Genomic DNA, 16,350 nt, shown 5'->3' with positions numbered 1-16,350 from the left:
TATTTCATTAAGGACGAAATTGGTTTAAGTGAAAATGTTTAGGGATCAAATTGGCGAAATTCCCTTATACCAATTTAGACACTTGGTGCTGGAAGATTATCGTACATAGCCTAGAAAATGAGTACTAAAGATAAAGCCACTTTCGGTTGTATCGCCGGGTCCGCCTTGTATATAAAGTCCAACGACCTCGTTCGGTAATGGAAGTAAAGCTTTTTGTCTATTTTGTTTTGTTCTTATGAGCTGAAAATGATCATAAATCTTTTTTTTTTTTATGTAACTAAAGGGGGAAGCTAACAAATTCAAATTGGACGAGTAGTTGGTACTGAAAGTACAAATTCCTGATCAATGCCTTGAATCCTTTTTTGCCCCCTCTTCTTTACCACGAAGAAAGACTTCAGGTTGAGGCTCAGAGCAAACCAAATAAGTTATCTTATTCGGGAACAGCCACTTTTTTCCAGAACCATCTACAAGGAAACAAAAGAATTAAAACACTAGCTATTACAAGGGAACTTGAGTTCTTTTACCAGTAATAACCAACCGGAGGCCATGGGACAAGCAATCAACATCCATAAAGATACAAAAAAACACTAGAAACTGTGTTCTTCTGTGAAATGCTACAAATCTTTCAGCTTCCTTTCCGGCTATGTCAACACCACCCGTTTGTAGTTGACAGCTGAACCATAATTGGGAAAAACTTGTTACTGCATGAGAATGGCGCTCCAACCTATACAAACTAACCTGAAATTAAACAGCCACCGTAGTCTTCTCCGCTTGTAGCTTCTGCAGCGAGGTCTCTGATGCTGTCATTTTACTCTCCTTTGCATCTTCATAAGCGGCAAGGTGAACACCGAGAGCCGCTCTGCCTGATGGATCAAGATTCTTTGACCATGCAGCATCCCACTCTACAGCCTTTGCAGTACTACATGCCACACTTGGACCTCCAGGAACGGTTGACCTCGCAGCATTCTGATCAAAGAAAGAAAAATCAGACTGAGAAGCAGAAATTGAAAAGGGGTGGAGAAACCCACAACCATCCACGAAAAATTGACATATTGTACAAGTGTTAAAGTCACTAGTACGAATCTTTAATGCATGCAGGGTTAATTTGAAAGAAAAGAGATGCAAGAACTTGCATTATTCCCAAATCTAGATCATGTCATGTCTAGTTCTATAAACCAATAAAACAAGCATGTAGAGTGGCGAGCCTATTTTATATTAAAAAAAAAAAAGCTTTCAGTTTAACAAGCTCAGGCTGATGATCATAACTTCATCTTATATCTGTTTGTTTCTTACCCTCCCTTATTAACAAGATTTCCTTTATCTCAAAATTTTCTTATTTATTGGCTCTAGATGGAATAGTAAGCAAACCCACCTTAGGAAAGAACTTCTCGAAGATAGCCCTGTAGTAGTATCCCTCTTTCGTTGTCGGAGTATTCTCAGGGTAAATGAAACTTGCATTGGCTAACATTGTATCTGTGACCTGACAATAATGTACAAAAACCATTCAACTATGTGATTCAGAAGCCACACAAATCGGGTGGGCTGGGGGAACAAGAGATAGCCCAACCTGCTGGTTTGCATGATCCCTCAAGCTGTCAATCCAACTGTATCCAACTCCATCACTGAATTGTTCCTTCTGCCTATACAGAATGTGCTAAACCAAAAAAAGAAGGTTTCAGTATACCCAAAAAAAGAATGCTGTGTGTGCTAATTCATAGTTTAAAAACCTTTGTTTCAGGTTCAGGTTACAACTAACCTTTGGCAAATATGGATTCTGGTCATCATCAAAGGCATAGCGTAGAACCCACTTCTCTATTCTTCCAAGATCAGGTCTTACCTGCAATTGGTCAATAAGGGGTACTCAGCAAAAATAAATGGAAAATGGACTTTCAAGATGCTTCATTGTATAAGCAGATGACTGTTGGTTTTTTATTTTATTTTATTTTTTTGGGCAGAGGGGAGAAGAAGGAGGAGGAGGAGGAGGAGGAGGAGGAGGGGGGGGGGGAGATGAGGTATTTAGGTGTGTATAACGGTATACATAGCTTATGTGGTGTTTCAACTGTGACCCAGAAAAAGTTAGAGACACTCAAAGTTACAGTAAGTCAAAACTTACAATCTAGTGTTAAATGCTGCGAAGAAAAAGGAACATGGTCACGCAATTTTATGTCCCCAAATAGAGAGATCTACCCAGATGGATCACTGGCAGATTGATCCAAGCAATTAAAAGCCATGACAAACATTTAAAACACATCTTTACAGTAAAAGAAGGAATGAGAAAAAGGATCGGGAAAAGTTGATGTTGAAATGAGTATCAAACAAAAATGGTAGTGTTGCTATATATTTTGCTGGATCTTCAATGAAATTAAAATTGGTAAACCCCTTGCATCAAGCTACCTCAAATGAAGAATTTGTAGAAAGCAGAGTGTATGCAAGCAAGTAGAGAGGCTATTATCAGAAATTGAAACCCGGACCTTTCAGGTCAAGATGAGGCAGCCTTACTCTCGGAAATAAGTCGCTGTTTTCCGTATGTTTTCTACGCCTTTACATGTAATAACAGCACTGGTAAAAAGTACATTATCTGAAGTTTCTGAGGTTTCACCCTTAGCCCTGACATGACCTCGACCACAGAAATATTTAAAGCACTAACCATTTTCCATTCAGGATCAATACCCATTGCAACATTGATGAACTCCTTATCTAAGAAGGGTACACGAGCCTCAACACCCCATGCTGAAGTTGATTTATTGGCTCTCAAGCAGTCGTAGAGATGTAGAGCTTTGATCTGATTTCACAAGAAACAGCTATCAAGAACTATCATAAGGTTTTAAACAAAAAAAAAAAACATGGCATGGGAAATGCCTTTTCCTAATTTTTTTTGGGGATAAGCTAATGTCTTGTCATACCTTTCGGCATGTTTCCTGGTGGAACTCCTCCTTATTGGGTGCCTTATGAAAATACAAATAACCACCAAATATCTCATCAGAGCCTTCCCCAGATAGGACCATTTTAACTCCCAAAGATTTTATTTTACGTGACATAAGAAACATTGGGGTACTTGCTCGGATGGTTGTCACATCATATGTTTCTACGTGATAAATGACCTCCTCAAGTGCATCTATCCCTTCCTGATATAGCAATCATAACCATGAAATAGGGGGGTAATGTGAGTCCGATAACATTATCATGGTGTGCACAGTAGGGGTAGAGGGGAAAACACCTGCACTGTGAAGTGGAACTCATGGTGACGAGTGCCAAGATAATCAGCTACTTCCCTGGCAGCTTTCAGATCTGGAGAACCCTAAATAAGATGAAAAAAAATCAAATAATAAACAAAAGGAGGACACACGATCAAGTTGCAAAAGTATTGCAGCGTTCAAGTGCAGTACTACCTTCAAGCCAATGCAAAAAGTATGTAACTGAGACCCCCATTGGCAGGCAGCCTCTGATTCCGACAAATATCGACATGCGACTGCAGCAACAAGTGATGAATCAAGGCCACCAGATAAAAGAACACCAAATGGCACATCTGTCATGAGTCTCTTAACCACAGCCTGCATATTTAAGAAACAGATGGCATAGGCAATAAGAAATGAATATTCCATAAATATGACAAAGCAAGTGCAAAATCTATTAAATTACATGTTATTCCACTACATATCAAAGGATGTAGAAAGCTGAAGTAGCATGAGAACCATGTTTGAATTCATCAAAGAATGTTCAAGTCAAATAACACATGTTAACTTATTTCTTATAAAATTGATCAGAAACTGTAATTACGAGATCAGGAGAGAACACCAATATGAATATATCAGGGAGGAGTATCCAAGTATGAAGACAGAAAGAAGAGACAATACCCGAAAGGAACAAGAAAAAATTGGAAAGTGACTGCAGAATAATACAAGTGCATTAACCAAGGAAAAGAAACAAGAATATGCAGACATGGAGAACAATGGCCTTATATTACCCAAAGAAATAACATTACACATTAATTCCTTCTAACTTGTGGAATGGAATGTGCTCAAGTCGAGAGAGAGAGAGAGAGAGGGAAGAGGAGGTCACAAGCTGATGAACAATATTCATGGCTCCTATGGTAAAATCTTATCCATAATGGAAGCCCACCTTCTCAAAGGCCTTTCGCAGGACTAGGGAATCATAGGGAGTGGTAGGAATCTGTTCTGAATACCATGCTGGATTATACCATCTTTGGAGCCCACCTGTGGACGTAGTTAATGAGACTAAGGAAACAAGTTTCAACCGTACTTTGCTTAAACAGTGGATATTTGAAAATATAGTCACAAAAATCATTCTAATAGATAATCCAGAATTCTATGCAAAAATCTAATATGCTATTTGGAATCATGATTACATAACTACTAAAAAAAGGTTCAAAATCATGCCATTCAGAAAACATTACAACACATTATAAGTTTTAACTGTTAATTAAAACAGAGGAAAGATAAATGGAAAAATGGCTTATTTTCGTATTCTTGCCTGCGAGAAATCATGAGCTAATAAAAGGACATAATCCTCCCGGTCAATTATCATTGTTTTACATGATCTCAAAACAATGATGCTGAACTAATAAGTTTATTCACTACAAAAACCAGCAAATCAACATTTTTCTATCTCAATGTATCATCACTTCTCATATAAAGCTTGCAAAATTTTCTTGCAATGAAACCTCATCAAGTAAAATTTGCAAAGTCAAAATAGACAGTAAGATAAATTCTTTATTTGTAAAAGCATAATTGCCTGCAAGCAATAGATTTCAATGAGCATACCTCTCTTGCTTGAATATACATGGCCAGGTGGGAAAGACATAAATCGCTCACAATCATCGCTCAAGGCTTTCATTTCAGATGCAAACCATACTGATCCTGTAGAGAAGATAACACTGTCCACTGTTTAGCATAAACACAATAATCCACAAGGATTTATCATAACCAATTGAAAACAGTTTCATTAATACAGCAAATAGAAAAAACCCTTCATTTTTTCTTGTCCTTCTTCATTCTCTTTTTGTAAGGGCAAAGTCAGAATAAAAATGAATACTAAAAAAACAAAAGCACAAATGAGTCAATAAAGAAAGAAGAAGATAAATGGTTGAAATCATCAACGATTTCATGTTGAAAACGAAAAACAAGAAAAGACTATTTCTTGTTGTACTTATGTGCAAAAAATACTGAGCCAAATAAACGAGTCAGCTGGAATTATTTAAGTTACAAACCATATGATTGGGTCAGCTCAATAATAGTTAAAGAAGCCAAGGCAAATTTCCCATGAGCATACCAGTTTAGTTTTAGCAGTAAATTTATGTCCTAACATTTAATGATTACCAGCTACCTACATAACCTGTAGCAACCAGCTACAACTATGTAATCATAAAAAAGTACCATTGTACAATGTGTAGAGTCGAGATTAAAGGCATTATATCTTTATCCATGTGAGAGAAGGGTCTGACATATACAGGAAAGCACAAGCATGAATGCTTCAAATAAACAATTCGTCTGAGCTTCCCGATGAAAACATATAGGATTTCAGAAGATCACAGATGAAAACATCTGAAGCAAAACTCTAATAACCTAACCCAAAATTTTTCACGAACTATGGAGGAAGACTGCCTAAGCTCTACACCAGGAAAAGAAGATGCACAGCTAATTGAGACACGTACTCCAATTTATGATAACAATATCTGCAACTCAACAATCTAAACTTATCAACCAGACAACAATTGTTGGCTATGAATACCATTTTCTCAAATCCATTCTTCACCGCAGCCTATTGTAAAAAGAGACCTAGAATTTACCAAGTTGTGCAGAAAAAAACGAAGACAACCAAGCTAGATTTATGTTACCAAGGATTGATAAAGCTAGTACTAAATGCATTAATCATAAAAATGTGGCATACCATCAAGGCCCCAACCCATGTATAGGGGTGTAATACCAATAGCATCCCGAGCAGCAATGAAACTTTTGTCACGCGTGTCAAGAAGCACAAAGGAGAACATTCCATCCAGCATGTCAACAAAATCTTCTCCATATTCTTCGTACTACCAAGAACAATGTGGAAGTTCATAATAAAAGGAGAGGAGAAAAATAATGCTACAACAAGAACTTTAAAGATGGACAGAAATGTAGACATGTCATTTTCAGCTAATTCGTAGTGTATATTATTATAATGAGAAAATAGAATAGAGGAGATATGCAGGTAGCAGGCAGAAAACAGCTTTCAACCATTGTTAGATCAGAAGAGTGGTGGACCTATAGCTGCAGAGGGAATATAAGTACTTACAAGATGTGCAATAACTTCACAGTCACTTCCAGTTCTGAACTGATGAGACTTCAGCTTTTCCCTTAATGCTTTGTGGTTATATATCTCCCCATTAACCTAACAGAGAGAAGTATAGATCAAGGTTCATGGTGAGCAAGTGAAAAGCAATATAAGAATGATTTTCATTATGGCATTTGAGATACTACCCAAATAGGTATTAAATCAAATTTAAAAACAACAAAAAAAACACATTCATACTGCTGCGGCTCCATCTCTCCATCTCTTCATCTCCAGCCCATCCTCCTCCAATACTTATATACAGTCTTCCTACCTTTAAATCTTTGTATATGACAGGTAACCATAGTGATTTCCGATGCTCATTAGAAAGCCTTATGACTATGAGTAACATGAAATAAAATGAGTGCCAATGCCAAAGGGAAAAAAAATGACAAAAAAATGCATAGACGCTTGATGCACACAATATTTGTCTTGCTACCGATATCCAACTGATCCCTTTAGATACAATTTTTTGTTTGAGTTAAAATCTAGACACTTGTACCCCTACATAAAATATTGATCAACTAATCTAAGAAACAGGTAAGGAACTTGTATAAAAATTATAGTAACATACAATAAACAAGGATGATGAATTAATCTACCTCCTAAAAGATACACACAATGAGTTTCTAAGATTACAAAAACTATTCAGCCAACGAATACTAAAGTCACTTCAAAATTCATTTAGTAGTCAGCTAGATTAAGTTTTACCTAGTTACCCAGCCACACCAAATTCCAAGATAAAGATTGATATGTATCTCTTTTTGTCTGTAAGCAAATTTCCACTGATTGTTTTCGAACTAACAAGCACTTCAAAATTCTATAACATTACTTGCAAGAATAAACATTGACTACAAAAATATTTGCACATATGACCATCCAAAAATTTGAAGCACTGTAATCATTTGTGAGAAACTTTCCACTTGTGGTTTTAAAACTATCAAACACTCCAAAATTCTCTAAGATTACTTAAACATTGATTACAAAAATATTTCATCATATGACCATCCAAAAATTTGCAGCACTGTAATCATTTGTAAGGAACTGCTCTTACCGTGACAATAATTGTCTTGTCTTCGTTATACAGAGGCTGATCTCCAGAAGTGGGATCTATTATAGCTAACCGTTGATGAGCAAGATAACAATCCTGATGACAGTGCAAGCCACTCCAGTCAGGACCTCTATGACGCAGCCTATACTTTCAACATATTACATCAAAGATAAGTTAGGAAACTTATGTCATTGGTAGACTAGACTAAGTTGTCTGCTTATCATGATATTCAAATTCAAGAAAATACAAACAGACTCCAGTCATTTACTTTCATACAACATGTGAGAAGTAGATGCAAAACGGAGTAATCCTTTTATATTTTGATTGTCCATTTCACTTATAATTTGTGTTTTGCAAGACCCTTGGGATTTCAGGGACCAAATATTAATTCCCATTTACAGTGTCTGATGAATTTAAAGTTCACTCCGAAGTTAAAAGACAACTGGAAAGGCCATATTGCCCAAAAGTGAGTACTACCATGCTTTCATTTGCTGGAGTTAGACATTCAACTTAATGACCCACTGACAAAATATCCCAATGTAGTGCAAACTGCTGTAAACAGTTTCGAGAATGATGCTTTTGGCTGTTCAGTCTGGAAAAACGTTAAAACATTTCAAATAGATAATTGCATCGACCAAAAAGATTTTTCAAAGTGAGCTATTTCTCCCATAGCCTCTACTGCTACCAAGCCTGTACTCAATTTTTAGTTTCCTCTCCTAATTCCTCCCTTGACTTTGTCAGACTTCAAATTTTCATACTATTACCACCTCACAACCACCCATTATGCTCACCAAAAAATGTCATAAGTAGGGGATAAGTGAGATCATCAACCACACTTATTAATTCCCATATTCTGATGCTGTAACTATTACGACACTAGAAACTTACGATGAAATCATCAAATGAATAGAATACGTAAATATGATTCTTAAATATTGAAACTGCCTATAGCTAAAAATTTTAACCACTTTTTCTTGCAAGAAAATTCTACCTAGAAACTTGGTGGCCAAAAAAATTTTATATGTAGCCTCAAAAAGAAATCCAGCTAATTAAGCTAGCTTCAAATGCAATCACCGGAACTGATAAACAGGGATAATCCCCTCTGAAAAATCAAATGCATATTCAATTATATTTTCTAGGAGGCCAGAGAGTAAATTAAATCAAAATCATTTCTCATTTTTCCTCATTCCGCATTACATTATTTGATAATCAATTCTACATATTAATGAGCTCAACAGAACAATCCAATAATCATTACACCTTAAAGATTAAAGTTCTAACACTTGAAAAGATACACGTAAATACAATCACATTCAAGTTTCGCAGCTAAATTAATGCATTTTAAACAGAACAAATAGATAAACAACCAAATTAAATTACAAAAATTAAAGCTTTTATACGAAAATCACCTTCTGGAGAGCTCGATAATTCTGGAACGCTTCGCTTGAGAATTATCGATGCATCCAAAAACAGCGAGGATTCCACACATGGCTGCGTCTCCTTCTTTCTCCCTTTATCTCTGTATCTGCGAGTATTCCAATTTGAATGTATGAGCGCGTGGAATGGATGCTCCTGTTGTGTGAGACGTCCCTGTGGAAATGGAGGCTCTGAAACAGAGACGAAAGACAGCTGTTGGGAAATAAGGCTGCTGAATCCGGGGGCATATATATGGTTCCTGGTGAGCAGATCAGAGCCGTTGATTGTTACTAGTTTTTCAAAAGATTCTCTCGTTTTAACTGATATTTAACTAGGGTTTGAGCGTTGATTTAGAAACGTGTCAGTGGGCCCCAATGGTCAGGTGATCGTGCGTCTTCTCTAAATGGAAATGATTCGGTGCATGAGCTGCATCACGTGCCCGCCTGCGATCAATGTCCATGTTAGGCGTCGGGTAATTAGGTCAGAAGTTAGGAAATTGGGTTAGCAATTTGGGTTCGTAATTTGGGAGATTTCGTAATTTGGGAGATTAGGACACCGAACGGTGTCGTTCCAATTAATAAGGGTTCCTTGGGAATTATGGCAGCGCAATTGTTTGTTAAGGCAGTTAGTAGCGTATTAGAGAAAGAGTAATAAAAGGGGACCAACACATATACAGTCGATAAGTAATAACTGTGAGGACCCGCAAATTTCTTATATTTTTCTCAAAAAAAAATGTCTTTTATTAGAAAATTATTATTTATTAAAGTCCTGCTACCCAATTGTTCAACAATAAGTGCAGATGAACCTAAAAATTAGGGTTTCACTCTTCGTTTCCAAGATTGGGGCAAATTAGGCTTTTCGCGATTTTTTCGCCGGATGAATTTTCGATATGGAGCAAGGATCAAATTTGGTGATTAAAAGTGATTTTTAAGTGAGAAATAATATGTGATTAGGAGCAATGAAATAAGGTTGGTGAATAGGAAGTAAAAACCCTAGTACGTGTGTTTTTAAGAAAAACGACGTGAATCGGCGGGTCCCGCGCACTACCGATTGAACGCACCACTTGACTACCACTTTCTTACCATACAAGCTCATTGATATTTGAGCAAAATATCTTCTTAATTGTCAGCTGCCTTTGACCGAAAATTGAGGCTAAAATAACAAGGAAAAGGAAAGAGAAAAATGAAAGGTGGTGGTGGCGACAAGTGTCGCCACCCTAGAGTTTCTTGGCCAAGAGAGCAACTAACCTTCTTATTTCCAATTTTGCACTTTCCTCTTCATTTTTTCTGCTGCTGGCCGATCAAAAGAGAGAGAGAAAGGGAGAGCAAAAGAAAACTTCCTTCTTCTTGAATCTTAGCCAAACCAAGTGAGAAAATCGATTTCCAAACCGATTAAAGTGTTAATTGTGAGTTGGGAAGCTAGAGGAACTAGAAATTTTCAAAGGAGGTGGATTATCACTCATCCAAACTTGTCTTTGAGGTATTAAATCTGATCATGATCCTTGATCTTTTAAATCTTGCGTTAAGATGTTATTTAGCTTAAGTTTTGGCTTGATTTCAAGATGTGCAAGTGGTTGTGATGATTATTGGATGAAATAAACAAGTTAGGGTTTGATTAATTTCTGTCTACACTTGTTGTATAGTTGCATATGTTGAATATAAGTTTATATAAGGGGCTTTGGTAGTGATTGGAATAAGAAATTTGAGAAAGTTTCATTGAAGACCAAAAAAATTCCAGATTCTGGAAAATTTTCCCCCCTTTTTCTGTCCGGTTTTGTAGCCTTATGTTAGAGGCCTAATTGGCCTTAGGTCAAAACATGAAAGTTGTAGATAATAGTATTTTATAGTTGCCTACAAAATTTCAGCTCAATCTGAGTATCGTAGCTTGTGAAAAGATGAAAATACCCTCACTGATCTAGGTTAATTTCCAGAGTTCCGCGTGGACAGTTCAGTCCTTTTGATTGAGTTTATTCACTATAATCCGTTTGGATTTAGCCTTCCACCAAAACATGAAAGTTTCAGTGCCTTGTCTTAGCTTTGTAACGCCACCAAGAACGCCTTAAATGGACCTTGGTAGACTGAGATATGGTCGTTTGAGTGCAGTGCGGTTGATTAGCGGAATAGTTGAAACCAGGTTATGTGAGTTGGGAATTTGATCAAGTTACATTGAAAATTTGACTAAGTGATCTTCATGAAAGTTATAGGCCTTTGCCTTAGCTTCGAAATGGTATAAGCTGCGTATCAATCCGATAAGCGTAGCCTTGAATATGTTATTTCCGCAAAACCCGTCAAATCTGTCTTTTGTAATTGCATTTCCGCACTTGATATTAGCTTAATCTTTGTTCGTGTGTTGTTGTGAGCCTATGGAATGGCTAATGAACTGAAATTATGTTATGGATGATGTTGGGTTGGATTGAGTAAGGATTGAAGCCTAAATGGCTGGAAAATTAGGTAAACACAAAGGACATGCTGCCCGAATTTACACTCGAGGACTAGGAAACAATACTTGCAACTTGTGTAAAGATTAAGTGATTATCACTTGAACTAGCGAGCACCTTTGCTACTTTGTTATCGAGGGCTATACGTTAAAACCTAAACGAACTTGTAACCTTGGGGAAAAGATATAATGGCTAATGTAAACTTGTATTTCCTTGTACTTTCAACTCAAGTGTTGTTTCCAAGTATATATGCTACAAAAACCTTACGATTTGAAAAGCTAGCAAGTGTTTCACGAATGTCTTTCAAATGAATTTCAATTGGACGATTCTTAATGAACGGAACGTTTCAGTTTCGAATTTTACTCGTGTTTCAAAGTTCTCAAATTGAATTTTTATCGCAGATCTGGACTCCAAGCCTGGAGTATAAGTGAACGTGAATACTTGAAGCACTATATTTTGGTGAGTGCTTCCAAATATCCGATTGTACTTGGTACATGTGTTTCTTACTTGACTTACATGATTACATGATGAATGAATGATAGGGCAAGGGTGTACTTTACCGCACTTGCCCTAATATGACTTGTTCTTGCTATTGATTACACTTGACTTGCTCTACATGTACTTGAGATATGTCTTGCCTGAAATTCCAGAAACCCTGTGGCTAGTTAATCGAGTCGAGCCGGCAAGGGTCTGGTCGATTAGATAACGAACCCTGGGTCACTTGTAATGTCGGGTGGAGTGTTATCTCCCCGACTAAACGGTATACTCGAGTATTACCACCCGTGTTTCGTGTGGCGTGCGGGCCCGGAAAAGGGGGTTGATTGGTGGACGGAGATTGGCGTGTAGTGGAGTTTTATTTTGGACTTGTTATGACTTGAAAGTTGGCGGAGTGTCAACTACCACTTGACCAAGCTGGAATGGAGCCGTGATATGGGTTACTGTATCCTTACATGTGAATGTGAACCTGATATTACTTGGCTATCTGAAGTACTATTTTCCTGATTGGACTTGTTTGCTCGCTATTTCACTATTACTTTGTTATCACTTGATTTGTTGACCAATTTGATATTTGGGAACTTCACTGAACTTTGGCTCACCCCGTTAGTTTTGTTTTCCTTACAGGGGTACGAGTGAGGCGTGAGATTTGAGAAAGACTAGCGTAGTCTTTTGTTTTTGAACTTTGACTTTTGGGCTTGTACTCGCGCTATTCTTCGAATGAAACATTTTGTACTTGAATTGTATACGTTTTGCACTAGTTTGAGTATCGAGACTTTGTACCCTGATTCCTATCCTTGTATGTTATAAGCTTGAATTGGGTATGTTATTTATGGTTCATGATGGATGTGTATGTACGTGATTCGTGTGAGCTAGTGAGTGAGTCCTGGCGAGAGTTGGGCAGGCGGTCCGTCGAACCCTTTGGTACGCCTTAGGGGGAGGTGGGGTCGTCACAATAACAAATTCAGTTGCTTCTTTCATTTCTCTTTTTTCCTTCTGCTCACTTTCCTCTCTCGCACCCTGTCTTCATTCTTCCTTCTTTCCTTGATAATCAGATCGGTCTGAGTGAATTGCAGCTCAGACCCTAACAATTGGTAATCAGAGCCTTAGATCCTTGGAGTACAATCAATTTCTATGGCAGAAGGCATGAGATTCCGAACTTTGGAAGATCAAGTGAAGCGGCAAGAACTCAAACTCCAAGAATTGATGGAATCGCTGCTGTCCCATCAGTCGGAGCAGCAACAGCTCAAGGACAATTTGAAGAGAGAATTGGAAGAAAACAACAAAAAAATGAAGAATATGCTGACCGGAATGGAACAGAACTTTAGCAAATCCTTGGATCAGAAGTTCGACGCACTCCTATCCAAGATGACCTCTACGCAGGACAAGAGCACTGACAGGGAGGAAAGAATAATGACGGATCTGCCGCCACTCCTTCCTACACCCCCCAATCATCAGAGGTTGCGACCTGAAGGAGATCAACAGAATGCCTGCAAATGAGATTGGGGTAAGTTCCAGCTTTCGAATCCACAAAAAATAGACTTACAATTGTTTACTGGGGACAATCCTAGGGAGTGGCTGCGAAAATGTGATAAATACTTTATAAACTACCAAATCTTATATCACCAGAATGTGGAAATAATAGAAATGTACTTAGATGGGAGAGCTGATAAGTGGTTCCAAGATGTTAAACTTGAAAGACCTAGATTGAGTTGGACGGAATTTGGAGATCTATTATGTAAAAGGCTCACAGATAGCATATGTAAGGATGTGGTGGAGGAATTCAACAAATTAAGACAAGAAGGCAGTATAGAGGAATATCAGGAAAATTTTGAAGAGTTGAAACCGTTGATGTTGATTAAGAATAGGAACTTGGATGAGAACTACTTCATCTCTAGCTTCATTAGTGGCTTAAAGGAAGAGATCAAACCGATGATTAAAATGCTAAAACTAGCTACACTGACTGAGGCTTTTGAGTTATCACAATGGCAAGAGTACTCACTCAAAGTACAGAATAAACACTCCAAGCAGAACTCAAGACTATCTGGGGAGAATAGGTTTGGAATGTCAAGGGGAAATACCTCAGCCTTAAGCAGCAATACCTATAGAGTTCCTGTCAATAATAATGTCAAAACCTTTAGATTCAGTAACAGGCTACAGGAGAATAGCAGAGAGTTGAAGAAAATTTCAGCGCAGGAGCTGCAATATAAGAGAAGTAAGGGACTGTGCTTTAAGTGTGGAGAGAAATACAGCATTGGCCACTAGTGTGCACTAGGACATGTTAACTGCATGATACTAGAAGATGAGGACGATGCTGCTTTTGAGGATGCAATAGGGGAACAAGATGAACAAACTGGTAACCCAGGGCAAACTATGGAGATGTCTTTGCATGCATTGTCTGATTCCTTGCTAAGGAAAACAATTACATTGACAGGCATACTAGATGGTGAGAAGGTTTTCATACTGGTAGCTCTGATAGCTACATTAACAGTAAGAAGGTCATTGGGATGAATATTGACTACAAATGGGTTGAATAACCATTTTCTGTCATAGTGGGAAATGGAACCACTGTGACTAGCAATGCTATTTGTCCAAATGTACACTGGATAATCAACCAACATAACTTCAGATTCGATTTAAAAGTGATGGAGCTAGACAGATGAGACATAATATTGGGGGTAGATTGGATGACACATTTTAGTCCTATCACCTTTGACTTTCAGCAACTAAGGATATCCCTGCACCATGAGGGAAGTGCGATTCACTTGCATGGACAAACTGAGAACTGCGAGATGGATTTGATTAGAGGGAAGGATTTAAGGACGTTCATAGAGTACAAAAGACAAATATGCATGGCCTTGAATTGTAAAAGTGAATCAGAAGGGAAAAAGGAAGTTATTCCACAGAAAGTCAGGGAGCTGCTCCGGGAATTTGAATATGTGTTCCAAACTCCAAGCTCCCTACCTCCCAACAGGAGTGTTAATCATGTCATTAATCTGAAACCAGAAGCACAACCCTTCAAGTTGAAGCCATATAGGTATCCACACTGCTATAAGGAGGAAATAGAGAAATAGGTGGCAGAAATGCTCCAGAAAGGGATAGTCAAATACAGTAACAGTCTGTTTGCATCCCCTGTATTGTTGGTCAAAAAAAAAAGAAGGAACTTGGCATTTTTGTGTAGATTATAGAAGATTGAATGAATTGACCATCAAAGACAGATTTCCCATACCCAATGTGGATGAAATGTTGGATGAATTAGCTAGCTCAGTGTACAAAACAAAGCTGGACCTCACGGCTGGGTACCACCAGATTAGAGTCAAGTCTCAAGATACATTCAAAACAGCCTTCCAAACTCACTGTGGACATTTTGAGTTCCTAGTCATGCCATTTGGACTCACTAATGCACCAGCAACATTCCAGTCACTGATGAATCAGGTGTTTCATCCATATTTGAGGAGGTTTGTATTTGTTTTTTTTTAATGACATTTTAGTGTACAGTCCTACTATGGATACACATGTTCAACATCTAAGAACTGTATTTGAGGTCTTGAGGCAACATCAACTCTATGTTAAGAAATCTAAGTGTGCCTTCGCTCAAAAGGAGGTTGACTACTTAGGACACACCATCACAGACAAGGGAGTCAGCATGGACTCTTCAAAGGTCAGTAGCATTCTCCAGTAGCCTGTACCTCAGACAGTCAAAGAGTTGAGAGGCTTTCTTGGACTTACAGGCTACTACAGGAGATTTATCAGACACTGTGGCCTTGTGTGCAAACCACTTACAGAACTATTGAAGAAAGACAGCTTCAAATGGAACAATCAAGCACAGGATTCCTTTGAACACTTAAAGAAATTGATGTGCTCAGCTCCAGTACTCCAACTACCAGACTTTAACAAGTCTTTTGTGGTGGAGACTGATGTCAGTGGAGGAGGTATTGGAGCTGTCCTGATGTAAGAAGGACACCCCATTGCTTTTTTTAGTAAGGCTCTTTCAGTTAAGAACTTGGGACCTTCTGTTTATGAAAAAGAGCTTTTGGCTTTGGTAATGGCTGTTACCAAATGGTGGCATTATTTGGTGGGCAATCATTTCATTATAAGAACAGATCACCAATCCCTGAAGCACCTCTTAGATCAGAGGTTGAACACTGCTATACAGCATAAGTGGATGACTAAGCTCCTGGGGTTGGATTATAAGATTGAGTACAAGAAGGGGGTTGACAATCAAGTGGCAAATGCTTTATCCAGAAGGCATACGGCTGTACGCCAGGAAGAGCTTGGCTTTTGTGTGGCTATCATATCTGTTCAACCTGGCTGGATGGAGGAATTACAGAAGAGCTATGAAGGTGACATACAAAGCCAAGACATTATGAGCCAGTTAACCTTGGATCCTAATTCACATGCTGACTACATCCTGCTGGATGGGATTCTTAAGTACCAGGGAAAGATATACGTAGGAGGTGCCAACAACATCTGAAACAAATTAATCCAGACTTTACATGACTCAGCCATAAGGGGTCACTCAAGCCAAAGGAACTGCTGGCAGAAGCTCAAATCCCTATTCTTTTGGCCTAGCATGAAGCAGGGTGATAGCATATGTGCAGAGTTGTGATATTTGCCAGAAAAA

General features: G+C 38.1%; 1 protein-coding gene across 1 annotated transcript; it reads right to left on the bottom strand.

Moving 5' to 3' along the window:
• Positions 1 to 316: 316 nt before the first annotated feature.
• Positions 317 to 9,019, bottom strand: LOC113699288 (asparagine synthetase [glutamine-hydrolyzing] 2). Its single transcript, XM_027219542.2, has 14 exons — positions 8,788 to 9,019; positions 7,382 to 7,520; positions 6,292 to 6,387; positions 5,908 to 6,049; positions 4,782 to 4,877; positions 4,120 to 4,214; positions 3,390 to 3,551; positions 3,218 to 3,298; positions 2,904 to 3,125; positions 2,648 to 2,782; positions 1,757 to 1,837; positions 1,568 to 1,654; positions 1,373 to 1,480; positions 317 to 966 (listed from the first exon to the last, which is right to left on the bottom strand). The coding sequence occupies exons 1-14, from the start codon at positions 8,865 to 8,867 to the stop codon at positions 745 to 747; spliced, it is 1,746 nt and encodes a 581-aa protein (XP_027075343.1). The 5' UTR covers positions 8,868 to 9,019; the 3' UTR covers positions 317 to 744.
• Between the last annotated feature and the right edge of the window lie 7,331 nt (positions 9,020 to 16,350).

Source organism: Coffea arabica, chromosome 7c (assembly GCF_036785885.1).
Source record: "Coffea arabica cultivar ET-39 chromosome 7c, Coffea Arabica ET-39 HiFi, whole genome shotgun sequence".
Classification (NCBI taxonomy): Eukaryota; Viridiplantae; Streptophyta; class Magnoliopsida; order Gentianales; family Rubiaceae; genus Coffea; species Coffea arabica.
The sequence above is the reverse complement of the archived record's forward strand: the minus strand, read 5'-3'. Positions and strand labels throughout refer to the sequence as shown.

Bases quoted from the DNA above. Each gene is read 5' to 3' on its own strand.
- LOC113699288 (XM_027219542.2), bottom strand. From the start codon at position 8,867: ATGTGTGGAATCCTCGCTGTTTTTGGATGCATCGATAATTCTCAAGCG. The intron at 4,878-5,907 runs GTATGCCACATT...TCTTCTCTACAG, and splicing joins CATGGGTTGGGGCCTTGATG to GATCAGTATGGTTTGCATCT. The intron at 4,215-4,781 runs GTATGCTCATTG...CTACGTCCACAG, and splicing joins TGTATATTCAAGCAAGAGAG to GTGGGCTCCAAAGATGGTAT.